Source organism: Ceratotherium simum, chromosome 6, assembly GCF_057802395.1.
Source record: "Ceratotherium simum simum isolate JZ-2026a chromosome 6, ASM5780239v1, whole genome shotgun sequence".
NCBI lineage: Eukaryota > Metazoa > Chordata > Mammalia > Perissodactyla > Rhinocerotidae > Ceratotherium > Ceratotherium simum.
Window position 1 is genome coordinate 77,314,242 of NC_141905.1, and position 26,777 is coordinate 77,341,018.

Genomic DNA, 26,777 nt, shown 5'->3' on the forward strand with positions numbered 1-26,777 from the left:
AACAGGGCCGGCCTGGTGGCTTAGCAGTTAAGTGCGCACGTTCCGCTACTGGCAGCCTGGGTTTGGATCCCAGGCACGCACCGATGCACCACTTCTTGGGCCATGTTGAGGCCACGTCCCACATCCAGCAACTAGAAGGATGTGCAACTATGACATACAACTATCTCCTGGGGCTTTAGGGAAAAAAAGGGAGGAGGATTGGCAATAGATGTTAGCTCAGAGCCGGTCTTCCTCAGCAAAAAGAGGAGGATTAGCACGGATATTAGCTCAGGGCTGATCTTCCTCACAATAAATAAATAAATAAACTAAAATAAAACCAAGACCCTCCCTCAGTAGCCCTAACTACATTCCAAATGCTTAATATCCAAATGTGACCACTCGCTATCATACTGGCCGTCACAGATAAAGGGTATTTCCATCCTTGCAGAAAACTGTATTGAACTGTGCTAGTCTAGATTTATTAGCACAGAGCCAGTTTGACCAGAGGAAGCAGGCTAGAACTGTTACTATTAATAAAAGTAAAGGGGCTTTTAATAATTTAAGGGCAATAAAACTGACCTAAAGCACAGGGAAAAAACAATGGACTGGTAAAGATACCTTGACTGGTTCCATTACCAAAGAGTTATACAACCTGTAGACAGCCACACAGCTCAAGCCTCCATTTTCTCACTTTGTTAAAGAGGGAACGGGTTCAATTACATGACCTCTAAAATTTTTTTTAAATCTACACTAGATCAATTGGAAGGGAGGGGGGCACCATTTCTCAAAAATAGTTGAGAATACACAGGACAACATTTAAGAGAATCTTAACTAACTCCACTAACAGTTTTAATTAGAATATCAAACCTCGGTCGTCTGAAGCGATCCTCTCGATCCCCATCTCTCTCTCTGTCTCTCTCTCTTTCTCTGTCTCTTTCTCTTTCCGGGTCCTTGTCATTCTCATCACGATCATGATTATCTCTATCTCTTTCTTTTTCTCTATCCCATTCACGTTCTTCTGATGGTCTCGATTCTCGAGGTGGACCCCAACTCTCTTCTCTGGCTTTTTCTTTCTCTCTCCATCCACCTATTTTTTAAAGAAGCAAAAGATTTTTTCCACTCAAGAAACGCAGATTGGCAACTATGAATAGAGATCTTAATGTTGACATCAATCCATCACCATTCTAAATGCTAATTTAAGACACTCCAACCTTATTTAAAACAAAAAACTAAACCCATTTACCTCATTTCACAGAACCACCAGCTTCTATTTATGACCACCTATCGTGGTTTTTCTAATTTACAGGAACATATAACATACAGGAAACTTGCACAGCCTGGGGTAAGTGTTCTGTATGCAGAGATTCCGAGTATAAAAATCTGTTCTGATGCTAAACAGACAACTCATTTAAGCAGAAAACTTAAAGGGGGAAGGGTAGGATCTAGATCACAGGGCCCCCATTATGAGTTCATTTGTATCTTGCAACATTTTCAAAACCTTTATAACCAAAAAGACTTTCCTTTTATATTCCTGCCCTCCACCATTTACCATCCATGCAGTCATGAAACAATGACAAAGCCTTTGACCCTGCCCAGTATCTCACACTTAGCCATGGGGTGTCCAAATCTAGAAATACAAACATGAACACACACACACACACCCCCAGAGGCCAAATAGAGCAGAGTGTTCAATGAAAATGTATTACAGCTGCAAGGCTAATTATCATCATTGCCAATACTACCATGTGCTGCAGCACTATCCTAAACCCTCTGCATGTATTAACTCTTTCAATCCTAGCCATAGCTCTGACCTAAGTAGATTATTCCAAACTTGCTAAAATTTGTAACCCCAAAATTAATACTTAAGTACTTTTACAGCCACTCGCAGACACATGCAAAGTGGCAAAATATTTGAGTTGCCTGACAAGCACATTCTCAGCTGAGATCGAACAAGGCCACGCTCTATCTTCTTGCTGCAGCTCTCATGTTTTAAAAAGTGTCCTTTTGGTGGCCTATTTAATGCCACGTTTTCAAATTTTTATATCTTTTTTTGGTGACTTCACTCTTTAAAATGGCCCAAGCATAGTGCTGAAGTGTTGTCTAGTGTTCCCAAGCAAAAGAAGGCAACGATATGCCTTAGGGAGAAAACACAAGTGTTAAATACGCTTCATGCAGGAATGAGTTACAGTGCTGTTGACCATGAGTTCAATGTTAATGAATCAATAATATAATAAGGTACCTCTAAACAGAAAAGTATAAAACAAGGTTATGTATTGACTGGTTGACAAAACTGTTGTGACCAGAGAGCTCACAGGAACCTAACCTTCAATTGCCCCTAGGAGCAATGGTTCAGTATTTACAGCGACTTTACAGAACATAACTATCAGGAAGTAATGAGACTACTATACTGTTATCCCCATTTTACACATGGCACAGATAAGTTAAGTGGCTTGCCCAAAGCCACACAGCTTTAACAGTGGAATGAAGTGAGACTAGAAGAGACAGAGTGTGCAACAGAAACCACTAAGGATAAAGGCAAGGAAGCTGCTCACTTAAATTTGCATTTAGAACAAATTACTCTGGTTATTCTACAAAGACTAGAATTGGAGGGAGAAGAGCCAGCAGAGACCAGTAGCAGCAAGAGCTCACAGAAAGAATGATGGAGGCCCAGACCCAAGTACATATGGAGCAGAAAAGAGAAGTGGCTGGATTTAAGCAACACTGAAAAGGTAGAACTGAACTAAATGATTATAAAGGATGAAAAAGAGAGCAAAGGAGAATTCCCCGATTTCCAGCTTCTACAATTAGATGGACAGTGGTGCCTCTGAAGAGAAGCAGGTAGGTGTGTGTGTGTGTATGTGTATAGGTGTATGTGTGTGGATGCACACACATTGAGTCTGAGGTGTCAGTGATACTTCCAGGTAGAGACGTGCTGTGTGCAGTATGCAGTTGGAAACACAGGTCTGAAGGTAAGGAAAAAGGCCATCTGGAGAAGATGGTAATAGAAGTCCCAAACTTGTATACAATTGCTCAAGAATAACAAAATATGAAAAGATAAGCAGGCCCAAGACTGAGAAAGTAAGAAAATGAGCTCTTCCCATGAGCATAATCCCACATTGGCAAGAGTACAAACGTTTTGTAAGTATATTTGGTTGTCATTATTTATTTATATGAGGAGGCTGGTCCAGGACAGAACCTAAAGAACACCAATACTTAAGGGATGGGCAGGGGAAGAAGAGCCCTCAGAGAAGCAGTCAACAAAGCAGAAGGAAAACAAAGTGCGTGATATCCCTAAAGTAGAAAAAGGGGTGAGGTTATTTGTTTTGGTGTGTGGGGTATTTCAGGCAAGCTTTTAACATACAAGTCACTGCGCAGATATTCAAGGATAGAGAAAAAGACCACTTCATCTAGAAACTAATAATATGGTCGAATATCTGTCATATATCCATTAAAGTTTCTCTTTTTTTCAGTTGGAAAATAACATTTTGAAATTTAACAACCAAAATATAATCAGTCATTTGAGATGTTCCTTGTTTGAAATAACCTATCTATCATCTACAGAAGAGTGGCGATTAGCTGCTGTAAAATTTCACTTTCTATTTGTAAACACACCAAGCGGATTCTATAAAGCATCCAATCTGGTTTTCTGAATACCAGAATTTTACCTGGCTTGACAAATGGTCTCCAGGGACCAGGTCTTGAGTCATCACCTCTTCTGGAAATCCGATCGTCATCAGCCCGTCTTGAAATCCGATCATCATCCATGTTTCTCCAAGGTCCCCTGTCATCATCAGCACCGCGCCTGGAAATTCTATCATCATCGGTATTCCTCCAAGGTCCTCGATCATCATCCAACCCGCGCCTGGGACCCCGGTCATCATCCATGCCCCGCCTAGGACCCCGATCCTCATCCGCATTACGCCAGGATGACCGCTCATCATCAGCACCTCCTCGCCTCGGCCCCCGGTCCTCATCCATCCCACGTCTTGGTCCTCTGTCGTCATCGGCTGTTCGCCAGCTTCCTCTGTCCTCATCCAGTCCTCGTCTAGGTGGTCTGTCGTCATCCACATGACGCCAGCTTCCCCTGTCTTCATCGCCAATTCGTCTGGGAGGCCTGTCATCATCTGCATTACGCCAGGAAGGCCGGTCATCATCTACCCCGCGGCGAGAGAACCGATCTTCATCAGGACCACGTCTAGGACCTCTGTCATCATCCATGCCACGCCGAGGAACGCGATCATCATCTAGTCTAAGAGAAGACTCTCTCTCTTCATCATCCCCCAAACGCCTTGGTCGATCTTCATCTCTTCTATGAGGCCTCTCCTCATCCCGCCCTTCTCCACGTCTCCACTCCCTACAGAGCAACAAGCCAAACATCTTTAAGAGTAAAATTTCTAAAAAGCACAATCTTTTTGGGAATTATTTAACTCATTTTTAAAAATCACTTCAGTATAAATTCATTAATCCTGGTCCTAAAAGAATAGGTTCTCCTAATAAAAAGACATGAAATTCAAAATCGTACATCAACAAATAAACCAGTAAGCAGATAACTGCCTTAAAAAGGTATCTGCACTTTACCAGGAGTACCTTGGCAATTTCTAAATCTATTACTATGAGCAGTCATTTTAAAGGATGGTTTGATCTACTTAAGAAATTTAAAGGAAAACAAAAATATGTTAGGCAACTGTTCATACTCTAACCTCAATACTATTCAATTAGGGAATAAAAAAATCTGCTGCATGTATTTCTCAAGATGTTTAGAAGTCAGTAATTACAACAGTGTTGAAGTAAACTATGAAAAACATTTCAGTAATAGACATGCATACAATTCTTCACGGCTCTCCTTTCCCCACTCCTACAAAATGAACCAAATTAGAAAGCCACTAATAAGATATTAACAGGACCTACACCTAGGTGGTACTACTTTCCTTAACTCTACTTACTTCTCTGGTGGGCCTCTTCTCCACTCAGAATCTACTTCAGGTCCTTTTCTCCATGTGCCTTCTGAATCTCTATCTCCCCAACGAGACTCCTACATTGACCAAAGTTAATAAGAGGCGCTATATTGGCAACACTTACTTATTACAACTACTAGTATTACCATTCAAACGTTTTTGTACTTATATTAAAACAACCTTAAGTGCTTAAATATAAGCAAGTTTTAAAATTCTGTTTCTTTTTTAACCTGAAAATCAGAACGACAGTACAGTGAAACTGGTATTCTCATGTATCGTGGGTAGCTTTAAAAATTGACAAAACACCACTTGAAAGCAATCAGGCAGCAGCCCGCTGGAATCACTAAAATGTCTAGGTATTTCCTTTGACCTAGAAATTCCTCTTTGAGACTATGTGAAAAAAGCCCAGTCTCCCAAAATGTACATCACAGTACCTACTAAACAAACAGAGGTAGAGTAAATGTAATGTCTAACAGGGGGTGGTCACATTAGCAGTATTTCCCTCTTTAAAGTATTATGCTGTCATTAAAAATTATGGAAAGAATGTAAAGAGACACTCAACACCCCTAAAGTGAAAATGCAAATCTGATACAACTCTTGTAATGAGCAACGCATACAACTGGAATCACTGACACCTCTGACACAGCTTGACTGCCCCTACAAAGGTAAGCTGAGGCCACAATCAGACAAGTAAGATCGCTCTGAAAGATACAAAACAAGATCTATGGGTGAGGTGGGAGGACTAAAATAAAAATCTAACGAAGGTGAGAATAACTACAATCCCAAGTAGGTATATAAGAAGATCATTATTTATCTAAGTTTTAAAGAGTGTCTTGGCAACAAAACCCACCAACAACAACTAGCGATAAGGAGCAGCGAAGGACAAGAATGGCCAGATGATAAGTCATCTGCCATCATAGCTCCTGAGTCTGGGCTGTCTCTTAAAATGGGGCTTAAGAGACTTTCCCAAGTGGACACTGTGGGAAGAAATATGAACTCAACTATGGTCACTACAATGGAAGGAAAGTCAACGCCTGGAAGACCAAGTTTCTCCCACCCTTCACACTTGCCCTGCAACTAAACTCAACAAATAATTCAAGTTATTAGAGGTTTTAATACAAATATTAGAAAGAAATTTTAGAGATGGCTATGATAGCCTGTAAACAAAGAGAAGTCTAAGAAATTAACATGATCACCCCCAATTTTTTTTTCTTGGTGAGGAAGATTGGCCCTGAGCTAACATCTGTTACCCCTCTTCCTCTTTTTGCTTGAGGAGAGTAGCCCTGAGCTAACATCTGTGCCCGTCTTCCTCTATTTTTTGTACATGGGACGCTGCCACAGCATGGCTTGATGAGTGGTGTGTAGGTCCACGCCCGGGATCTGAACCGGCGAACCACGGGCCACCGAAGCAGAGTGCGCGAACTTAACCACTATGCCACAGGGCTGGCCCCAATGATGGCACCAAATTTTTAAGTCTGTTGACAGACTGACAGCAGACTAGGCCCTGCTGATGAACATATGAACTGCACAGGAATCTCAGAACCAGTTACAACAGGACAAACAGATGCAGAGAGCAAGTGAAACAGTAAAAGATATAAAGAACAAGACTTCCAAAGGTCAGAATAGAGAAAAGGAGAAAAAATTTCCCTAAGTTAAAAAAATTCAATCTTCTCTAAGCTAAGTAAATTGAATCCTCTGACTGAAAGGATACATGTACCAAAAACACAGTCTGGGTGGTAAACTCCCTTTACCGCAAAGACAGAGAAAATTCTAAAAGCTTCCAAGGAATGAGTATCTACAGAAGTAACAAGACCAAGACTATCATTGTCGTGTGTGTGTGTGTCCGTTCACTGTATCCTAGGACAGTGAGCACAGGTCTCTAAACTTCTGAGGGAAGTGGATTCTCAACTGGCCAAACCACTGAACCATTGTTCAACTGTGACAAAAAAACAAAACCTCTTTTGAGAAATATACAAAGACATCCTGAAAAACCCTGAGAAGACATACAAAACAAAACCGTTTACCTGCAAAGGGGAAAAGGTGATACAGTGTAAACATATCTGAAACTAAATCATGTTTGCCAATACGGCTGTAAAACTGTTAAATGAGTCCTAAATAGACAGAGAACATGTTCCAATCCTCTGAGGCACAAACATGCAGCTTATTGCAGTAAAGCATAAGTAGTGGGGCTGGTCCCGTGGCTTAGCGGTTAAGTGAGCGCGCTCTGCTGCTGGCGGCCCAGGTTCGGATCCTGGGCGCGCACCGATGCACCGCTTCTCCGGCCATGCTGAGGCTGCATCCCACATACAGCAACTAGCAGGATGTGCAACTATGACATACAACTATCTACTGGGGCTTTGGGGAAAAAAAAGGAGGAGGATTGGCAATAGACCTTAGCTCAGAGCCGGTCCTCCTCAGCAAAAAGAGGAGGATTAGCACGGATGTTAGCTCAGGGCTCACCTTCCTCACCAAAAAAAAAACAAAAAAAGCATAAGTAGTAAAGGCATGCTCAGAATTTTGTTTTGTTCTGAAGAGACAGAAAAGTTCTCAAATTTACAGACTGTGAAAGTTTAGATAGATTTTTGGAAAAATTTGATGGCAATCACCAAAAAAGTAGAGAAAACAAAAATGAACTGAGAAAAGTTCATAAATTTGGTTTAAAGAAAGGAAGGTGTGACAGGGACAAGGAAGCAAATAAAAAGTTCCAAACCAAATGTTAAGAAGAAAACCAAAGACAATAGTTACCATGTTAAACGTAAATAGATAAAACTAAAGACTCTCCAATTGAAAGGGAAGGTGAAGAGGGAGGGAGCACAAAACAAAAATAGAAGGTTGAAAATGAACAACACAAGCAGATTTGCAGAAACTAACTCAAAGAAAAAAATCTGAAACCCATAATCATAGGTTTCTTCAGAAACCTTACTTTCTTCAGAAGATCAAGTAAATTAACAGGATGCAGCAAATTAACACAACAGCTTTGATTTCACACACACAGAACTTTGTGCCCTCTAACAGAAAAGGAATGCTCATTAAAAAATGTGACCCCGTTTTAGGACAAAAGGGAAAAAAATTAAATTCCAAAAAAATCAGAAATCACACAGGCCACATTCACTGATAACAAGGAAGTAAAAACAGAAATTAATAAGAGTAACAAAACTAAAAACCTATCTACACACATTATAAAACAGAAACTGGAGACTACATAGATAAATAGCATGTCCTCCAAAAAAGGTAAGTATCTGATACAGGTATGGCACAGATAAAGGAGCAAAGAAAAGGCAGGCAAGAAATTCTTCTGCTACTTACCTCTTACCTTGAAAAATAAGCAATATTTTGTTTAAGGGGCAGCATGGGCACATTCCACGGGGAAAAAAAGCATGCAGGTAGATGTCACAGACACACGAAAGGCATAAAACTAGCTCAGAATAATAGCTAGAGCATAGGTGACTAGGAAGAAAATGGTGACAGATGAAGCTAATGAAAAAAGCAGTAAATATGAAAGGCCTCAACTGCTAAGGCCTGTTTTACCATCTTTGGCTCTCAGTAATGAGTAACAACCAAAAGGAGGTTAGAAACCCAAGGGCAGGTGTTAACGATCAAACCTACATTATGAAAAACCAAGCAGGCCACAATATAGAGGATAGTCTGAAGCAGAGGGCAGATTATGATCAGGGAGAACAGTAAGGAAGCCAGTAACTAATACAGGAAAAAGAAAAATCTGAATTCAGGCAGGAATGTAGGGATAGAAAGAAGAGGGAGGGGTAGATGCAAAACTCTATGATTAACTGGGTAACAGTGCCACCAATCCGGAGAGGGAAGTAAAGAGACACGAGACAGGAGGAAACCCACGTCAGTTTTAGACATGAGTGCATATTAAAGATAAATAGAGCAGCATTTGAATCACCTGGGATTGTTGTTAAAAATGCAGATTCTGATTAAAAAGGTTTGGCATTGGGCCTGAGATTCTGCATTTCTTTTTTTCTTCTTTTTTTTTTTTTGTGAGGAAGATCAGCCCTGAGCTAACATCCAATGCCAATCCTCCTCTTTTTTCTGAGGAAGCTTGGCCCTGAACTAACATCCCTGCCCATCTTCTTCTACTTTATATGGGACGCCGCCACAGCATGGCTTGACAAGCGGTGCATCGGTGCGCGCCCGGGATCCGAACCCCGGGCCACCGCAGCAGAGCGCGCGCACTTAACCGCTACGCCACTGGGCCGGCCCCAGATTCTGCAACTCTAACAAGCTCCTAGAGCATGCTGAATATTGCTCATCCACCAGACCCATCTTTGAGTACCAAGGAGTTACAGAACTCACCATCAACCTCTTAATTCACAGCAACTCCTTTCAAGGAACACAGAACAGTCTCTCCTCCATAGCACTAATGAGTGTTAACTTCCGTCAAATACTTAGTCTCAGAAGATTGTTCTTAATGACATGTATTCTAAACTGAAGCCTAGAAAATCCCAGCTTTGCTAAGACAAGTCTAATTTTGCCCCCCTCAGGAACCTTCTCTCTTTGGGAAGACAAAGCAATACCACACTTGAAAAGAAACGTGAACGTAACCAATTTAAAACACTGACCTCAGATATTGACACATGCATTGACATATGTATCACACAAGAGAACTGACTGATAAACACACATCAGGAAAAAACAATGTCTATACTCACCTTTCTAGAAAGTGGATCATCACCAAGTCTTCTCTCTTCTTCCCTACGACGTTCCCTTTCTTCAATTTCCAACTCCCTTTGGCGTTTTTTCCTCTCTACTTCTTCTAATTTCTTGACCCGCTCCTGATATTCTCGAAGCTCTTCCTCGCGCTTTGCCCGTTCGGCACGCTCTCTCTCTTCACGCTCTATACAATGCATTAGGTTATAATGTATGCCTCCTACCCGCACCTTTCCCCTAGGGCTAGATTTACTTTTCTCGTATTAAACAGGTGGCATAATGTAGAAGGAAATTCTTTTTTAAGAATTTTAAAACAGTTTACAATCAGCTAAAGGGCAGAAGATATTCAAGAAAACACTATTGTGCCACTCACATTAATAGTTTTGTGCATGACTTAAGAAGATACTAGAATCCCTCCCCAGCTCCTGAGCATCTGAGATTCCAGATAAAAGGTCATTTGACAGACTTCATCTGGCATGTGTTCCTCAATATATATTAATACTACATAGACTACAGTGATAAAAATTAAAAGACACTATTAATTTTTTAAAAAACACCAAAACGGTGGAAATCAGCTGGTAGAGGATGTAATGTCCTCATACAACAAACCGCGAATAACCAAAAGTTAGGTTCTCAAAACCCAACAACTAGTGAGGTGCAGTTAAGAAGCCAGTGATCCTGATTCCTCGTGCCTATATGTTCTAAATAAGACTGCTGTGAACTGGACCTGCTATCATGCCTCCACCACCAGACCTCCGATCTTGGTCTATACGGTTGGTTACCTTTCAGCACTTGTTCTTCTGCCCTTCTCTGCTCCTCCTCTTCCTTTTCTCTATAGTAGGTTATTCTGCGTTCTTCTTTACGTTGCCTTTTACGTTCTTCCAAGCGATTATGCCTTTCTTCTGCTAATCGCTCTTCAAACTGCTTGAGTTTTTCCTATAATTGAATAGTTACCAAAAAGAAAAAAAAAAAAAAAATCAATGTTTTTGAAGAGCTACAAACTAGCAGTAAGTTTTACGCTTACAAAAGCATCACAAGTTTCTTGGAAGCATAGAAAACAACCTTCAAGTACAAAAACTGGAATTTTCAAATGACTGAAGTTTTTTTCACGTCTAAGTTTTTAAATTTTGGACTGTTGACAATATTATCTATACGCAGTGGACTTATTTTTATACAAAATAAATTGAATGATTAAATTAGAAACTAACAGTAGGACACTTTGGTCTAGTTTTTTCCTTTCTGAGTCAAACAGTAAATAAAAGCTTGTATCAAAAGCAAATTTATGCAGTCCACTTTCACCTTCAGAAAAATTTGTTTATAGTGATGGTTAAGGGCCGGCCCCGTGGCTTAGTGGTTAAGTGCGCGTGCTCCGCTGCTGGCGGCCCGCGTTCAGATCCCGGGCGCGCACCAACACACCGCTTCTCCGGCAGTGCTGAGGCCGCGTCCCACACACAGCAACTAGAAGGATGTGCAGCTATGACATACAACTATCTACTGGGGCTTTGGGGGGAAAATAAATAAATAAATAAAATCTTTAAAAAAAAAATTGTTTATAGTGATGGTTAACTACTTAGCCAATAAAATATTTTCAAGAAATTTTCTATTAAAACATTATTTAAGTAACCAATATAAATGTTAGCTCAAGACAAAATGTACCACTATGTTAAAGAAGAATTCTTAAGGCAAAACTAAAAAGCTCACGGGGCTGGAACTGTGGCTTAGCAGTTAAGTGTGCACGCTCCGCTACTGGCAGTCCGGGTTCGGATCCCGGGCGCACGCTGACGCACCGCTTGTCTGGCCACGCTGAGGCCGCATCCCACATACAGCAACTAGAAGGATGTGCAACTATGACATACAACTATCTACTGGCACTTTGGGGAGAAAAAGGGAAAAAAAGGAGGAGGATTGGCAATAGATGTTAGCTCAGGGCTGGTCTTCCTCAGCAAAAAGAGGAGGATTGGCATGGACGTCAGCTCAGGGCTGATCTTCCTCTCACACACACACACACAAAAAACTAAAAAGCTCACGAGTAAACATTTCCCATTTTGAAACCAGTAAGTTCACCTCATAAACAGACTGCCGTGCCACCTTGAGTCGCATTACAAATAAATCTCTGTCTTCAAGCATTCGTGACATTCGATTCTTATGTTCAAGAGCCTTTTCACGTTCTAGCTGCATGGTAGTAATCTGCAAATACATAACACGAAGTTCAATTTCAAAGCATTCATTATCTAATTACCAATTTACCTCAAATTCCTCACATATTCTTGAAGAATTACGAGAAGCTCCTTTGCCCTTTCCGTTTTGCTATAAAAATAGAAGGGTAACTATCATCCATGCCAACATGTCCCTAGGAAGGCAAACAGGGACAGAAGATGGACAAAGGAGTCTTGGGGCATCTGTAAGAAACAGTTTTTATTTAGCCCCATGATACCACAAATTTTTATAAAGGAAAAGCTATAATACATACGGTAAAACAAAATAATAAATACTTCATGGTAATAAGCACTATGGGTTAATTATTAAAGGCATTTTCTTCTTTAAAAAAACTGGAAGTTAAGGCAGGATGAACTACTGACATAAGAAGGCTTTTCCTTTTGTGCTCCAAGTGAAAAAATGGAAGGCGTCATGGCAGAGATTGCAGCAAATCATCTTAAGTATTTTATTTGGTCTGCAGCACTTTTCTTTTTCTAATTTTATACATTAAGTGAATTATCACAAAAACTCCAACTTCTAAAAAAACTGGAAGAACTGGCAACACTAGGCCCAGAATGACAACAATCCGATGGAACCAAGAGGAGGCTGCATTCTCCACACTGTGTCCCCACAAATGTAGGCTGTCTCCTGTCTGCGGTTACTTTTTTTAAACCAGAACGAGGTCACTCGTTTTTATTACAAATTTGGCCACTACAAGCTGCTTAGTCACAAAAGACCACATATTGTATGATGCCATCTATACGAAATACCCAACATAGCCAAGTCTAGAGACAGAAGAGATGAGTGGTTACCTATGGCTGAGGTGGTGGAGGGAAATGGGGAGTAACTGCTAATTGGTACAAAGTTTCTTTTGGGGTATGTTCTAAAATTGATGGCTGCACAATTCTGTAAATATACCGAAACCATCAAATGTACACTTGAAATGGGTAAATTATATGGCATATAAATTATATTTCCACAAAGCTGTTTTTAAAAAATTAACTTTTCAGCTGTTCTTTGTATTTTACAAGTTTCATTTTTAAATCTCTATTGTGAAAATTTCTATCTATTAGTATGTAGCCATTAAAGCACCGTTTCTGGCAAAAAACTACAAGGTAAACCAATTTTGAAACCCTGGTCCCATTACTGGCAGAGGATTTAATTACAGCTTACAGTCTAAAAATACTACAATTAAATGAAAAACTTACTCTCTCTTCTTCTTGTTGTTCCCACATATCCATGTCTTTAATTCTCTGTTCTTCATAAGCACTCTTTATTAAAGGGATTTCTTCCAAACGTTTAGCTCTTTCAAAATAGTCGATCTGAATGACATGAAAACAAATGTAGTTTAAAAAAAAAACTCTCTTTTAACTTGGCATGTTAAAAGTTTACCAGTCCTTTCATTTACCTTCTTTTCTTGATTCTTCAGGCGTTCCTGAAGTTCCTTCTTTTCTTTTTCCAGTTGTTCAACTTGTTTAGCCATGATGAAATCTGGATCCAATTCTTCAAGGTCCTGAAAAATAATACAAATGCACCATCAATAAGAATATAAAAGAAACGCATAACAGTCAATACGGAGCACTGCTTTCTAGAATCAAATCCTAAATTACTTCATTTTTACAATGGGTAAATGCTTGCAATGCGTAAATTTAGGCAATGTAAAAATGTTTCACAATAGCCTTATTTCCACTTGACTGTAGGGGGAAAAGTATGTAATCTTAACATCTATTTCTCATTCCTCCAACCTACATGTACCCAAACTCCATTTTAACAGTGGTTAAAAACTGCACAGAACCATTAAAAAACAAACGCTTATTTCACAGATTATAGTTAATGAAACAGCTGTACCAAAATGAGTGAAATAACCAAATAACCCAAAATAAACCAACAAATGATTAAGGACTACGCTTCTAAGAGACCTGATAAAACTAAGTTTTTAATGAATAATATGCTACGTACTTCAATATCGATATCTTTGAATGCTTTAGCACCCAGTTCTGTTTTCTTGATTTGCTCCAAACGCTCACGAACAGTTTTCTTTTTGATTTGTTCATGTTCCTGTAAGATACGCTCCTTCTCTCTCTCCTTTGCCTCCTGTCGCAGCCTCTCTTCTTCAGCCTTCCGTACTTTCTGGAGTTCAGCTTCCCTCTGTTCCAGTTCTTCTTTCTCACGCTGAATATTCAGACTCTCAAGCCGTTCTTTCCTTTCCTCGATGGTCTGACGGCGAGCCAGGATACGCTGATGTTCTTTTCGCGAATTTTTAAGGTATGCAGTAACAGCCAACTGATGCTGTTCTTCTTTCTCTTGCTGCAAAAACAAATGCATCAAAAAAATTTGAAGTGATATACCAGGGTATTAGGCATCAAAAAAATTACTAAGTAATCCTGATGCATTACCCTTATATGTGTATGCATTTAATAACATAAGATGACTTTAAGTACTGGTTCCCAAAACCAAATACTATGGCACTACTCCTTTTCAGAGTCTTTAATAGCAATGACATAGCTGAACAACCTTTATTTGCTAGCTCAACTTTTCTCTGCACCAAATCTACCTTAAAGTGTTCAAGACAAGGAGGAAAACTAACAGAGCTCACAAACAAGAAATAACTTAAGCAGGAAAGAATAGTCCAATCACAGTACTCCCTATTTGGGGGATCATCGTATGCATAGCTGCTGTTTCATATAACACTACTCATATTATATTACCTGTGTAGTGTTATTATTTTACCCATGGAAGGCAGCTCAATGATCTGTATATCTGATAAAGACCTTTGATAAAACACCAAAACTATCAAATACAATTGAACAGGAAATATATAGTAAATACCTTCTCTTAGACATCATCTCAAACCTTTTTGTGAAAGACATAGCAAAAGACCCCTCAAAAATTCTGTATTTCATTTCTCCCAAAGATGCATACCAGTATATGAGCTGGCTTAATGACTTCAAGTGCTTTTGCAAGTACTGAGGACATGGCTGTCAGCTGATTTCTTATCTGTTCTGAAGGCATGCTTTGCAAATGAGGACCAATTGGAGCATCTTCTCGGGTAGCATAATTCAAATCAGATCCAAAGCTAAGGGTCCGAGACGTGTGGTCAATACGAACCTTCGAAAATTAAATATTATCAATAATTAAATCTATATGCAAATACAAAGTCATTCTACAAATAACTTTGATAAAAACTCTCAACTGAATTTGATGAAAAAAATTAACAAAAGAATGTTAAATACAAAAACTAGAAGATTCACTCAAAGTTTTAAAATGGTATCATGGTACCAAAAGCTGAGAAACAAAGGGCATGTGTGTTTTTAGTCCTCAAAGGCCTTCCACCTCAGTGTCTCCTTACAGCACATACCTGCAGGTCACAGTGCCTGGCTGCATCTACTATGGCCCGTTCCAGTTGGAAAGCATCAACAAAAGGAACCAAAGAAGTCAAACGAGAAAACTCAATGCTCTGATAAATTTGTGCCACCTGCATAAAAAACACAAGGTTAGTAATAATAGCTATCATTTATTCAGCATTTTTTATGTGGAGTCTCTTAACAACCACCGGAAGTAGAAATTATGGCCATTTTTCAAAGAAAAGAAATTGGAAGCTCGTTAACAGCATCCTGCAGGGGCTAAAATTCCAATCCAAGGCTATCAATCCCAAATCCTATGCTTTGAACCATCACATACCATTCCTCAAAAGCATAATCTTTTCAAATCCTAGTTTCGTAGAACAAAAAAGCCCTAAATGGTCACATATTTGTAGATAAACATCTGCTACTTACCTAATTCAGCTGAACACTTTTTATAAAACTGTTTGTCTGAAGGAGACTGGCAGCATTACTATTTAGTTATACTGCTAATTAACCTTCAACTATTTGTATAGCACATAAGAAATAACACTGCTCACACACACAAGAGAAAGCAGGTCAATGAAATGTGCACAAATAACTGAAGTGAACACATAGTAACCCCCCCACATGAAACAAATGGAAGACAAAACAGGAACATTTAAGCCGTATTATAGACCATAATATCCAAACTTAGGTAAGAAGTTAGACTAAAATATGTTAAAAGATTGATAATATCTAGTGTCAGCAGAAAAAAGCCTTTCTCACTCAGTACTAGTGGGAAGGTCCATTAATCAAATCTTTTGAGGAGCTATTCAAGCTTTAAATGTGTCAACTCTATGACTAATTCCTTTTTTTTTTATGTTTTTGTGTGTGTGTGTAAGGAAGATCAGCCCTGAGCTAACATCCATGCCAATCCTCCTCTTTTTTTGCTGAGGAAGGTTAGCCCTGGGCTAACATCTGTGCCTGTCTTCCTCCACTTTACATGGGACGCCACCACAGCATGGTCTGACATGCGGTGCGTTGGTGAGCGCCCGGGATCCGAACCCGGGCCACCAGCAGCGGAGCATGCGCACTTAACCACTACGCCACGGGGCCAGCCCTGACTAATACCATTGCTTATGCTACAGAATGTCACAGTATGCAAAGACACATGTACAGAAGATGCTCACTGCTACAACATTTTCTAATGGCAAAAAACCTAGAAATACAGATTTCTGTCAATAGAGTCTAAATAAATAAATCATGGTACCTTTAGACAATGCAAAACCATGTAGGATTAAAAGGAAAAAGGTAGACCTACATGGCTAACAACAGAAAATATACCAAGATAGTGTTCAACAAAAAAGGAGGAAAAAAAGCAGTTAGAAATTATGTAAAATAATGGTTTTTCAAATCAGATAAATAATAAGAATCATTTGGGCAGGGGGTAGAATCTGGGGAGGCTTTCACTTCCTAGGACATTCCTAAATTTTTTATTTTTGCAATCCAAACAATCAAGGGGAGAAATTCCAGTTCTTACATGCAACATTCATTTTTACATCCTTACCTGCTGCAGAAGGCGGAGTATGGTGTTGTTTTGCAGCTGTGGGACATACTGCTGCAGCTCTGGCTCCTTTTCAGGTTGTTCCCTAACCCAATTTAGAACCTACAAAATCCATTAAATTGAAATTACAGTTTCTATTAACAGATACTAAAACATCTGCAAAACTTTCTCAATTTTCTTAACATACACAAACATCACACAATGCAAAGAAATACAAATGTAACATGAAGCTACTGATACTTGTCTGAAGGTGACTGACAGCAATGGCTAAATTAGTCATGCTGCTAATTTACCTCCAAAGGTTTGTTTAGCACAACAGAAATATCTTTTCTCCTGACATAAAGAAAAAAAGACAATGAAATGTGCACTGAATTCAAATGCATAGGACACTACTTCTCTCTTAACAAATATAAATACAACCTAAAACTGCAATGGGGCCAGCTACATGGTAATGTAACCAAAACTTAAACACAAAGGCTTACTTTTGTGACTCTCTCACAGAGTTTCAGTGGGTTAAATTCTACTTCCAGCCAGTTGTAAAGGTCTTTCACTTCTGGGACAACATATTGTAGTACATTGAATCTGACCTACAAGTAAGCAAAACAAAAGGTTTAACTCCTGAAGAAAATTTTCCAACTGGGATTCTGAAATGAGCATAAATTAAAGAAAAATATAGGATTAGAAATCTGGAAAATGATTGAAGGACTGTTAGCCTCAACCTCTTTTAAATTTACCAAAGAGTAACCCAGGACAACTACGTTGAGTCTCTTGCCCCAAATTATGCAGCTACCTACAGTAAAAAGCCCCACAAGAACTTTTTAAAAGAAAATATAAAACTCTAAATCAACACAATCAATAAAATATTTAGGAAGACAACTCATGTGGCCAACATAAACTAATTTATTACCAACAAGTACCAGGGTTTAAAAAATAACTATTACACAAAAGTTATCATGGCAGCACTATTCACAATAACCCCAAAATAGAAAAAACTCAGGACAATTAGGCATAGGTACACATAATGTGCACGAATGGTCAAAGAAAGAACAGCTACAAAGAAGAGAACACATGAATAAATCCCACAAATATAATGGTGAGAAAAAGAATTTCCCATATTATGCCATTTATTTTAAATTTCATATAAAATACACAAACAGGCAAAACTTATCTGTGGTGTTATAAATCAGGACAGTGCCTATTCTTGGGGACAGATATGGGAGAGTGGTGACTGAAAAGAACCTTTTGAGAATTTATCCAATTATATTTATGATTTGTACTTTTTTAAATGTTATGCTTTAATAACATTTTAAGTTTATATTTGAATAGAACTCAATCTCCTTTCACAATAAAGATGTTGCTTGCATAACTTTTCTTACATAGAGTGGCATAATTTTATAAACCCAAAAACTGCCCAAAACCAAATCTTATCTTACCTATGCTTTAAAAAATATGTAATCTATGTAACCTTTATCCTTCACATGGTGGGAACTACCAACCCTAAGACAGAATAACTCCACTGACACAGCAAGACTTGAAACTACAGGAGTATGTACCTATACAGATTGGATCACAAGATGAGGCAAACAGTGCCATATCCCAGCCCAAGAGAGGAGGGTGTCCACAGACTTGAGCACTCTAGTCTAAGTTTAACTCCATGGATGCATGACTGATGTTCTACAACACTCGAATACTTCCCTTGTTAAGTGCCCTTATACCTTTATTGGAATAAGATGTAGTATAAGCATTCAAATAAAACTCCCCCAGATCTAATTGCATTCCTATCAAATTATTCTAAATTCTCCATTTAGCAACCCCTCCAAATACAGAATGTGCTAAGACAGGCTATCATAATCTATTAAAGTAAGTTTCTCACTAATATTAATCGGCAGCCTTCTGATTTAACAGTCAGTCTCTTATATCTTAATTTGAGTCTGTCTAAAAATAACAAAATCATTCTCTTGGTGCTTATGAATTCAGTTACATGAGCCCAAAGCTCAGGTCTCTTGGATATATGGTGAACTCAACAAAATTTATAAATGCTTCTTGGCAGTCAGCTAATCTATTCACCTGACACCAACCAATACCCTTCTTAAAAATTTATATACTTATCTGTGGGCACAATGAGGACCCAAATCTGGATGTCCTGGCCCAAGGTTCTCCAACACTGATCCCTGAATCATTATCATAATGAACAAACTTTTAACACCAAGGTGTGGTATATACTGAACCAGGCTCAAGAGATAAGGATTATACTTCCAGTTTGGCACACTCCCTCAGTATTTACAGAAAAAAAAAAAATTTTTTTTGAACATATTTGCTAGTAAGACCTCTTCCTGAAGACAATGCTATTGTTTTATTACATTTAATTCTAAATCAAGGGCCGGCCCCATGGCTTAGCGGTTAAGTGCGCGCGCTCCACTGCTGGCGGCCCGGGGTTCGGATCCCCGGCGTGCACTGACACACCGCTTCTCTGGCCATGCTGAGGCCGCGTCCCACATACAGCAACTAGAGGGATGTGCAACTATGACAAACAACTATCTACTGGGGCTTTGGGGGGAAAAAATAAATTAATTAAATCTTTAAAAAAAAAAAAAAATTCTAAATCAGTCCCATAAAAACTTGCCAAAATACAAAGCTGACTTTTGTGGGCAGTGGTAGCAGAATAAAACACGGAGGCACACAAAGACAGAGAAATACTGTTTCTTTTCAAAAGTTGACTACAAAGGGAACTGGCCTTACTACTACAACAAAGAAATGTTACAAGAGAAAACTGTTGCTATAAAGAAAACTCACTAGTTCTTACCTAAATTGATAGATTCTGCCAGAAAAGTATGGCCTTTTCTCTAGCACCTGTCTCTCTTTTTTCTCTTGTCCCAAAGTAATTTATTGGAGGTCTACTACAATAACCACTAAGTCAGACTATCGTGAATCAGAACCATTAAAATCTCAACTCCTCTGGAGTATAGACTCCATTTAAGTATCACTTGTCTGGCATATAATAGACACTCACAGGATAAATTTCCACTGAATGAAAGATTCCATCAATGTCAAACACTGTAAAGATACACAAATCTTAGGCCTCATATTCTGAAATTGATTTAGTACATGTAGTGGTTAAAACCTAGAAATCTGCATTTTAAAAAGTATTTCACTCACAATTTCATTACATACCCCAGATTAAGAACCACTGCTTTGGTGACATAAAATTAAAGTTTAAACGACAAAAAAGTTGGAAATATTCTAGTTGTCCAGAATCAGGCCTAATCACTTCACATTCTTTCCTAGCCTCATCATCACACTGCCAACATCTGTCAGCTTGATTAGTTTTCCTATAGCCCCCTGAAATGCCCATCGTTACTTTTTCTCTTGCTGAGTGGTCTATACTATTCCTCAGAGCTAGTCCAAGTCTCATCTGCTACGACAAATTTAACTCCAGCTCACCTACTAGAGATTAATTACCTCAACTGAACATAGTGCTCACTTACACCACTGGTTCTCAAACTTGCCTATGCATCAGAATCCCCTAGCAACATACCAGAATTCCCAGTATTTAATCATGAATTATAAAATCTGACCATACAAGTTGTCTGTTCAAAGCTGTAAGAATGCTCAAACTTATACCAACCATATCATTAATTAGGCCAATTCGTGTTGGTGGGGCTTGAAGACCTAGCAGTGTTGCAAGGCGACGCTGTTTTTCAACTATAATGCCGTCCATGTCCAGAAGTCGAGCAATATCGGTACGCTCAGGGGTGATAGGGATGGAAAGAGTGGCCAAAAGGACTCTAGTAGACATTCTGGAGAACAAAGTTACAAATTTGTTAAATTTGTGAATGTTGTTTGATAAGTAGAAAGACAAACTTCTCTTTAATTGTCTGGTAAGATATGCCAGTGACAGAATATGTATACCACTATGGGGAACTGTATTCATAAATATTATTCATCAAAGCATGATTAAAAGAGAAATGGACCGAATTAAAATGAATACTTGGAGGCTCAGAACTTCATCCACCCACTTACTATTGTCAATATTCTCTGGCTATAGAAAAAAACTGTGGGTTAAAAGGCAGAAAAAACATATTTGTATACCCCACACTCCTTACAAAAACAATTAAGGCAGCTTTAAAAACTAAGGGAAAAAAACGACAAGAAAAGGAAAAAAATTACAAGGACCATAAGTGAACACAATTATGTAAGACGGGCAAAAGCTAAATTTTAGCTTCCTTAAAACACAAGAGGAGGGACCAGGCTGGTGGCGCAGTGGTTAAGTTCACGTGCTCCGCTTCAGGAGCCTGGGGTTCACAGGTTCAGATCCCCAGTGCAGACCTACACAGCGCTCATTGAGCCATGCTGTGGCGGCATCTCATACACAAAATTGAGGAAGATGGTCACAGATGTTAGCTCAGGGCTAATCTTCCTCAGCAAAAAAGAGGAAGATTGGCAATAGATGTTAGCTCAGGGCCAATCTTCCTCAGCAAAAAAAAAAACACACACAAACCCACAAGCAGAAAGGTTGAATTCAGAGCACTGTTGGATACGAAGGATTGTGGGCTCTGAAGCCCAAGAGTCAGGGGTTGGAACCTCAGCTTCATCATTTCTAAGACTGGAACCTTAGATGAGATACTTAATTTTCTGAGTCACAGTGCCATTGTGAAGATTAAGCAAAATAACATACACAGAGCTAAATATAGCCTAATGCTTGTTATTAGAGTACTCTCTAAAGGGAGGGTACAGGAGTACTCTAAAGGAAACCAAGTTTTTCTTATCTCAAACAGACATAAATTACATAAGGCACACTGAATGACATAATGAACACTGTCCTCAAGAGTTTCAAAGAAAATATACTAGAAAAATTCAGTTGGTTGGTTGGTTCCATGTATTGCTGTAAAGCTGAAAGAAAAACAATTTCGTGTACATAATTCTACTAAAGGCCAAAATAACGTGGTCTACTAATAAGAGAAAAAGAATGGTATGTGAGTTGCCTAAGTCCAAGAAACGTATAACAAAAACCAAACATGACTGAAAGAAAACAGGCTATGTTAAAAAATATTAAGTCTTTAGATTGTTACGTTATAGACCTTTTTAATATTCATCTATACATATATCCCAAATAGTCTACACAGTTAATATTTTATAACCAGGAAAAAAAACTGACTTGATGGAAGTAGTTTTTTTTGTCTAGTTTGTTCTAAGAATAGATTCTAAATACAGAAAGCCCATACCATAACACTGTCTTTTCCTAATATTCAATTTTTTCAATTGGGCTTTTGGTAGAGTTATCGGACAAAAGACAGCTACTGAAGGCCAAGAAGATGCCTGAGTAGTACAATATCTGGAGACTATTTTCGATTGTCACAACTGGAGGGATTGCTACTGGCATCCAGTGGGTAGTGACTAGGAATGTTACTAAACATCCTAACCGCACAGTCCCCCACAACAAAGAATTATCAAACCACAAACATCAAAAGTGCAGAGGTTGAGAAACCCTAATCTAGAACATACTACCATGGCCTTTAGTGGAAGGTATTTGCTTCATAATTTCAATACTACCCAACTGTAACATTCTTACCTTTGCATCTCTTCTTGTGTAAGATTCTTTCTCATTTCTCTAGACAGATGGTAAAGACGATGGAGTGTAGATGCATGAAAAAGAGCATTTCCAGATTTCCAAAACACAGTTGAGACTTTGTTATAGTAATTTGCCATCAACTGAGGTTTCGGTGGTTTTTTAGACAAGGAAAACAGCCCATGAATATCTTCCACAGCTTTGAATGCTTCCTAAAATTAGTATAAATTAGTCACTGCATTCTAAACAAACAAAAAAAACATTCAAATCTTTTTATGAAACTGCAACAGAAAATACTTAAAAATGAAAGTGGCAAATAAAATGCCTTCGTGTATGGTTCTTTTTATCATCTATAATATCTGAAACATTTCAGAAAACTGCCATAATAATAAAAATACTAAATCCTTAAACTTCTTAGACAGAGCAGACCAAAAAAAATTGTGCATATTATTATACCACTTGAAGGAATACATAGAAAAAAATCTGGAAGGAATAAACCACAATATAGAGCTTCTTTTTGAGTGGTAAGATAATGGATGAATATTCTCTTCTTTTTACTTATCCATTTTTTCTATAATGAGCATGTTTACTTGTTTTTTTCTATAAAACTTTTTTTTTCCTTAGTTCGTATCAGGTAATATTTAAAGGGCGTCCCTACAGAAAAGGAAAATATCAGGGGAGAAACGGGAACTCAAATCCTATCTTCACTTGGCTGAAAAACTATCAACTTTCAGTTTCTGCCTCTGTAATTTCAATCACATTTTTTTTGGTCAAATATATAAAAGCTTCAAGTTATGACTACAAAATCATGTGAAAATGCCTTTGAGGAATTCTCAGAGCAAAAAAGGCCAAGTAGAGGACAAGATTCTCAACACCGCTGAGATCTCCACTGTAGGATATTCACCATGCATGGGTGCTAAGCTAACGCAACACTAAGAAACCTAGGAGACAATCTACTGTGGCGCTGTTCCAACTATCTGTAGTAAAGACCAAGTTTATTTTTTTAATTTCTAAACTGTCGCCACCAATACTTTTACAAAATAAAATTACTACAAAAACAAAATGGAAAGGCAAGCTCAGTTTTTTAAAATCAGACAGACACAAAACTACCATAAAATTGCTATTAAAAAAACTTTATAAATGCATATTCTCCTCTATACTTATTTCATCACAGACCAGTAAACAGTTGACAGACTAGCACCAGGCACTGGCCCACAGTTTGAGCAGCACTGAGGACGAATTGTTTTACATGGAAAGAAACTGGGTCCAAAGAGATTATAGATTTGGCCCAGATTTCATAGCAGGCAACTAGAACCAAAATATTCTGAGATTTCCTGTCCAGAACTCCTCCTACTCCATCAGACAATCTTAAATTTCTCACCTATCTATTGAAATTAACCAATAGATATCAAGATGAAGACACTCAGTAAGGGAAAACATAGTAATATGGGCTATTATTACAACAAAGGAAAGCTAACAGTTCACAACATACCTGCCACAGTTCCATGCTGATAGCACTGTCCAACTGAACAAGCCTGGTTTCCAAATGCATGGACTGGCTCTCCGGATTATTAAGATTGATTGCTGTACTTTGATTATGGTGGCGCTGAATCTGCGACAAGTGCATTCTCAAATTGTCACACAGCTTACGAAATTCAGCCTTACGAGTGTATTGGAGGCAGAATTTGAAAGCTATAAGCATAATTGTAAAGTATCATTAGGTACTTTCTATCATCAACCTAAGTATCTGAATAGGTTTTATTTCATATCAGTTATTTTAAAAAGATTTACCAAACTCATTATCAGTCTTTATAAGTGATCAGTCACCGCATACTATATGCCATGATCACCTCTTGGACACAGTCATCAGTTCTGGCGTAGGACTAAAATATGAGTCCAGGAGTTTACAAATGGAAAACTATTTAAATTTAGGTCTAGGAGAGACTCACCTTTCAAACACTTATCACTTCAAATCCTAAAAGTGCAAAAAAGTTGTAGTCTGAAATACAATGAATCTTGTTATCTAACTTACACAGAAACCAACAAGGTTTTGTACTAATTAAAAGTGCATAATACAAGGGGCTGGCCCCGTGGCATAGCGGTCAAGTGTGCGCGCGCCACTGCTGGCAGCCGGGGTTCAGATTCTGGGCGCACACCAACGCACTGCTTATCAGGCCATGCTGTGGTGGCGTCCCATATAAAGTGGAGGAAGACAGGCACAGGTGTTAGCCCAGTGCCAGTCTTCCTCAGCAAAAAGAGGAGGATTGGCATGGATGTTAGCTCAGGGCTGATCTTCCTCACAAAAAAATAAGTGCATAATACAAATTGGGGGCTTATGGTAACCTAATTTCAACTACATATATAGGGGTGTACATGAACTATTTGCTCCATCACTAAAACACACAGTAATTTTCTACTGTTATATGCGCAATACTAAAAATTTTTTTGGAATTCCTTTGCCCTTCTTTTAAAAAAAAAAAAGTATTTCTATTTCAATAGGCTTTAAGTGATGCAGTTTAACCTCAAGTTAGTATTTGTATCAACAGTTATTAAAAAGCCCAAGGTGAGGGGCCGGCCTGGTGGCGCAAGCGGTTGGGTGCGCGCACTCCGCTGCGGCGGCCCGGGGTTCGCTGGTTCGGATCCCGGGCGCGCACCGACGCACTGCTTTGGCAAGCCATGCTGTGGCGGCGTCCCATATAAAGTGGAGGAGGATGGGCACGGATGTTAGCCCAGGGCCGTCCTCCTCGGCAAAAAAAAGAGGAGGATTGGCAGATGTTAGCACAGGGCTGATCTCCTCACAAAAAAAAAAAAAAAAAAAAAAAGCCCAAGTTGACTTGTGTTAAGTGAAAATTCACACATGCTAGCCATATAAGCAAAATGCAACACAGGTTCTAACCCTCCCGTTAAAATATTCTTAGTCACAAAGTCACTTAAAACTTGAGTAAACAATGCCAATCATCCCCATAGTAAAAAGAATGGCAACACAAGCCCGTGCTAAGGCCAAAGTAAGAAAAAGCCAAGAGCCACTCTCAAGTCACATATAGTCACACATATCCCAGTCATATATAGTTAATAGGCTGCACTGACAGCAAGGTAAGTGACAGTAAAAGAAAAAGACTAGGAAAACAGACAATACAGTTCTTCAGATTAAAAGTGTATGCAGTATAACAAGTGGATACTTTTTATGATAATCTTGAGTCATCAAAAAGGCTTAGTTCTATATTCAGTAGTACTGTTCAAGAAAGGAAACATACATACTTTTCATGGAATCATATAAATCCAGAGTTTAAAAAGACCTTAGAAACCCAGTGCACAGTAAAGCAGGTTGCCCAAGAATATGCAGTAATGGAGTCAAAAGTAGAACTCAAGTTTACCAGAAAGCAATCAAAAAGTTGATTCTTTCAGTCACTTGGAAAATTCCAAAATGACTTTAAAAGGTCTTTCAGACGTCAATGAAATACGTTTCATAGAGAATAATCTTAACTAGTAAAATGAATTTCTTTAATATTCAAATGAACACCAAATCTTACAATAAGGATAAAAACTATGTAAAATAAGTACTGTGGAGAAAAGAAATGTTAACTTTAATGGTTAATCTTTTGCAAAATCTATTCTTAAGTCAACTTTTCAAATCAGTTCTCGTTTTACCTTGTTGAGCAATATCATGGTAGAGACGCTCTACTCTAGAATTATTTCGAAGAAGGTCCAAACACTGTCTATATGATTCCCACAGGAATTTAACCCAAGGAGTTAAAAGTAATCTGTCAGTACGATCCTGAGTGTCTTCACCACTTACAGCACTTAGGAGAACACTGCAGAAAAAGTTGAAAATAATTTTAGACATGCTTTCCTACTTTGCCATATGATTAAAAAACCAAAACCAACAATGATCATTACAAAACAGTGCAAATTCTCCCTAGAACTTTGGACATACTGTAAAGCTGTCACTTAATTTGAATTCCCAATGAGTATTACAATTACTTAAATTAGTACACGCCCTCCTACCTGAAGGTTGTAATTTTTCATTTTTATGAATTTTGAAGAGTACATGATTTTTTTAGTTACTATACATTTAAAATTTCAAAGTTAAGCATTCTTTTTTTATTATTGTTTGTTTATTGCAGTAACATTGGTTTATAACACTGTAAAAATTTCAGGTGTACATCATTATACTTCTATTTCTGCATAGATTACATCATGTAAGCATTCTTTCTAATAAACATCTACTTCAAATAGAGATGGAGACACGTAGAGAAAAACACTGAGAAAAATTTATTCAGTTTAACCCACATACCTCTCAGGAGTTTGAATATTATCCAGATCTTCTATGTCTAAGACCATCTGCTGGGACTCTTCTTTAGCAGCTTCGGTCTTTTCCTCTGCCAATTTCAAATATGCCCTAACAACATCCTCTAGAGATTTGATGTTCACCTAAGCAAAAACAAACAAACAAAAAAAACTTAAAACACCTTTCCCAACCATAAAATATTTTAAAAGCAAATTTTATGAGATATAAAATATATTAA

The 26,777-nt window shown here is 38.4% G+C and overlaps 1 protein-coding gene and 2 non-coding genes across 3 annotated transcripts in view; all 3 read right to left on the reverse strand.

Moving 5' to 3' along the window:
- EIF3A (eukaryotic translation initiation factor 3 subunit A) overlaps positions 1-26,777 on the reverse strand; it is a 35,289-nt gene that overhangs the window by 2,512 nt on the left and 6,000 nt on the right. The window contains exons 3-20 of the mRNA XM_004428123.3: positions 26,546-26,682; positions 25,900-26,063; positions 23,744-23,943; positions 22,255-22,463; positions 20,311-20,482; positions 17,168-17,272; positions 16,689-16,787; positions 15,157-15,273; positions 14,721-14,906; positions 13,758-14,105; positions 13,207-13,311; positions 13,007-13,120; positions 11,667-11,789; positions 10,385-10,538; positions 9,605-9,789; positions 4,923-5,011; positions 3,645-4,333; positions 847-1,066 (exon numbers count right to left, since the gene is read on the reverse strand). Coding sequence (XP_004428180.1) covers positions 847-1,066; positions 3,645-4,333; positions 4,923-5,011; positions 9,605-9,789; positions 10,385-10,538; positions 11,667-11,789; positions 13,007-13,120; positions 13,207-13,311; positions 13,758-14,105; positions 14,721-14,906; positions 15,157-15,273; positions 16,689-16,787; positions 17,168-17,272; positions 20,311-20,482; positions 22,255-22,463; positions 23,744-23,943; positions 25,900-26,063; positions 26,546-26,682 — 3,416 coding nt within the window. The remainder of the gene's footprint in view (positions 1-846; positions 1,067-3,644; positions 4,334-4,922; positions 5,012-9,604; positions 9,790-10,384; positions 10,539-11,666; positions 11,790-13,006; positions 13,121-13,206; positions 13,312-13,757; positions 14,106-14,720; positions 14,907-15,156; positions 15,274-16,688; positions 16,788-17,167; positions 17,273-20,310; positions 20,483-22,254; positions 22,464-23,743; positions 23,944-25,899; positions 26,064-26,545; positions 26,683-26,777) is intronic.
- LOC147916906 (small nucleolar RNA SNORA19) lies at positions 15,605-15,734 on the reverse strand. The gene has a single exon (XR_015552640.1). It is a non-coding gene; the product is annotated as a small nucleolar RNA SNORA19 (small nucleolar RNA).
- LOC147916907 (small nucleolar RNA SNORA19) lies at positions 16,924-17,053 on the reverse strand. The gene has a single exon (XR_015552641.1). It is a non-coding gene; the product is annotated as a small nucleolar RNA SNORA19 (small nucleolar RNA).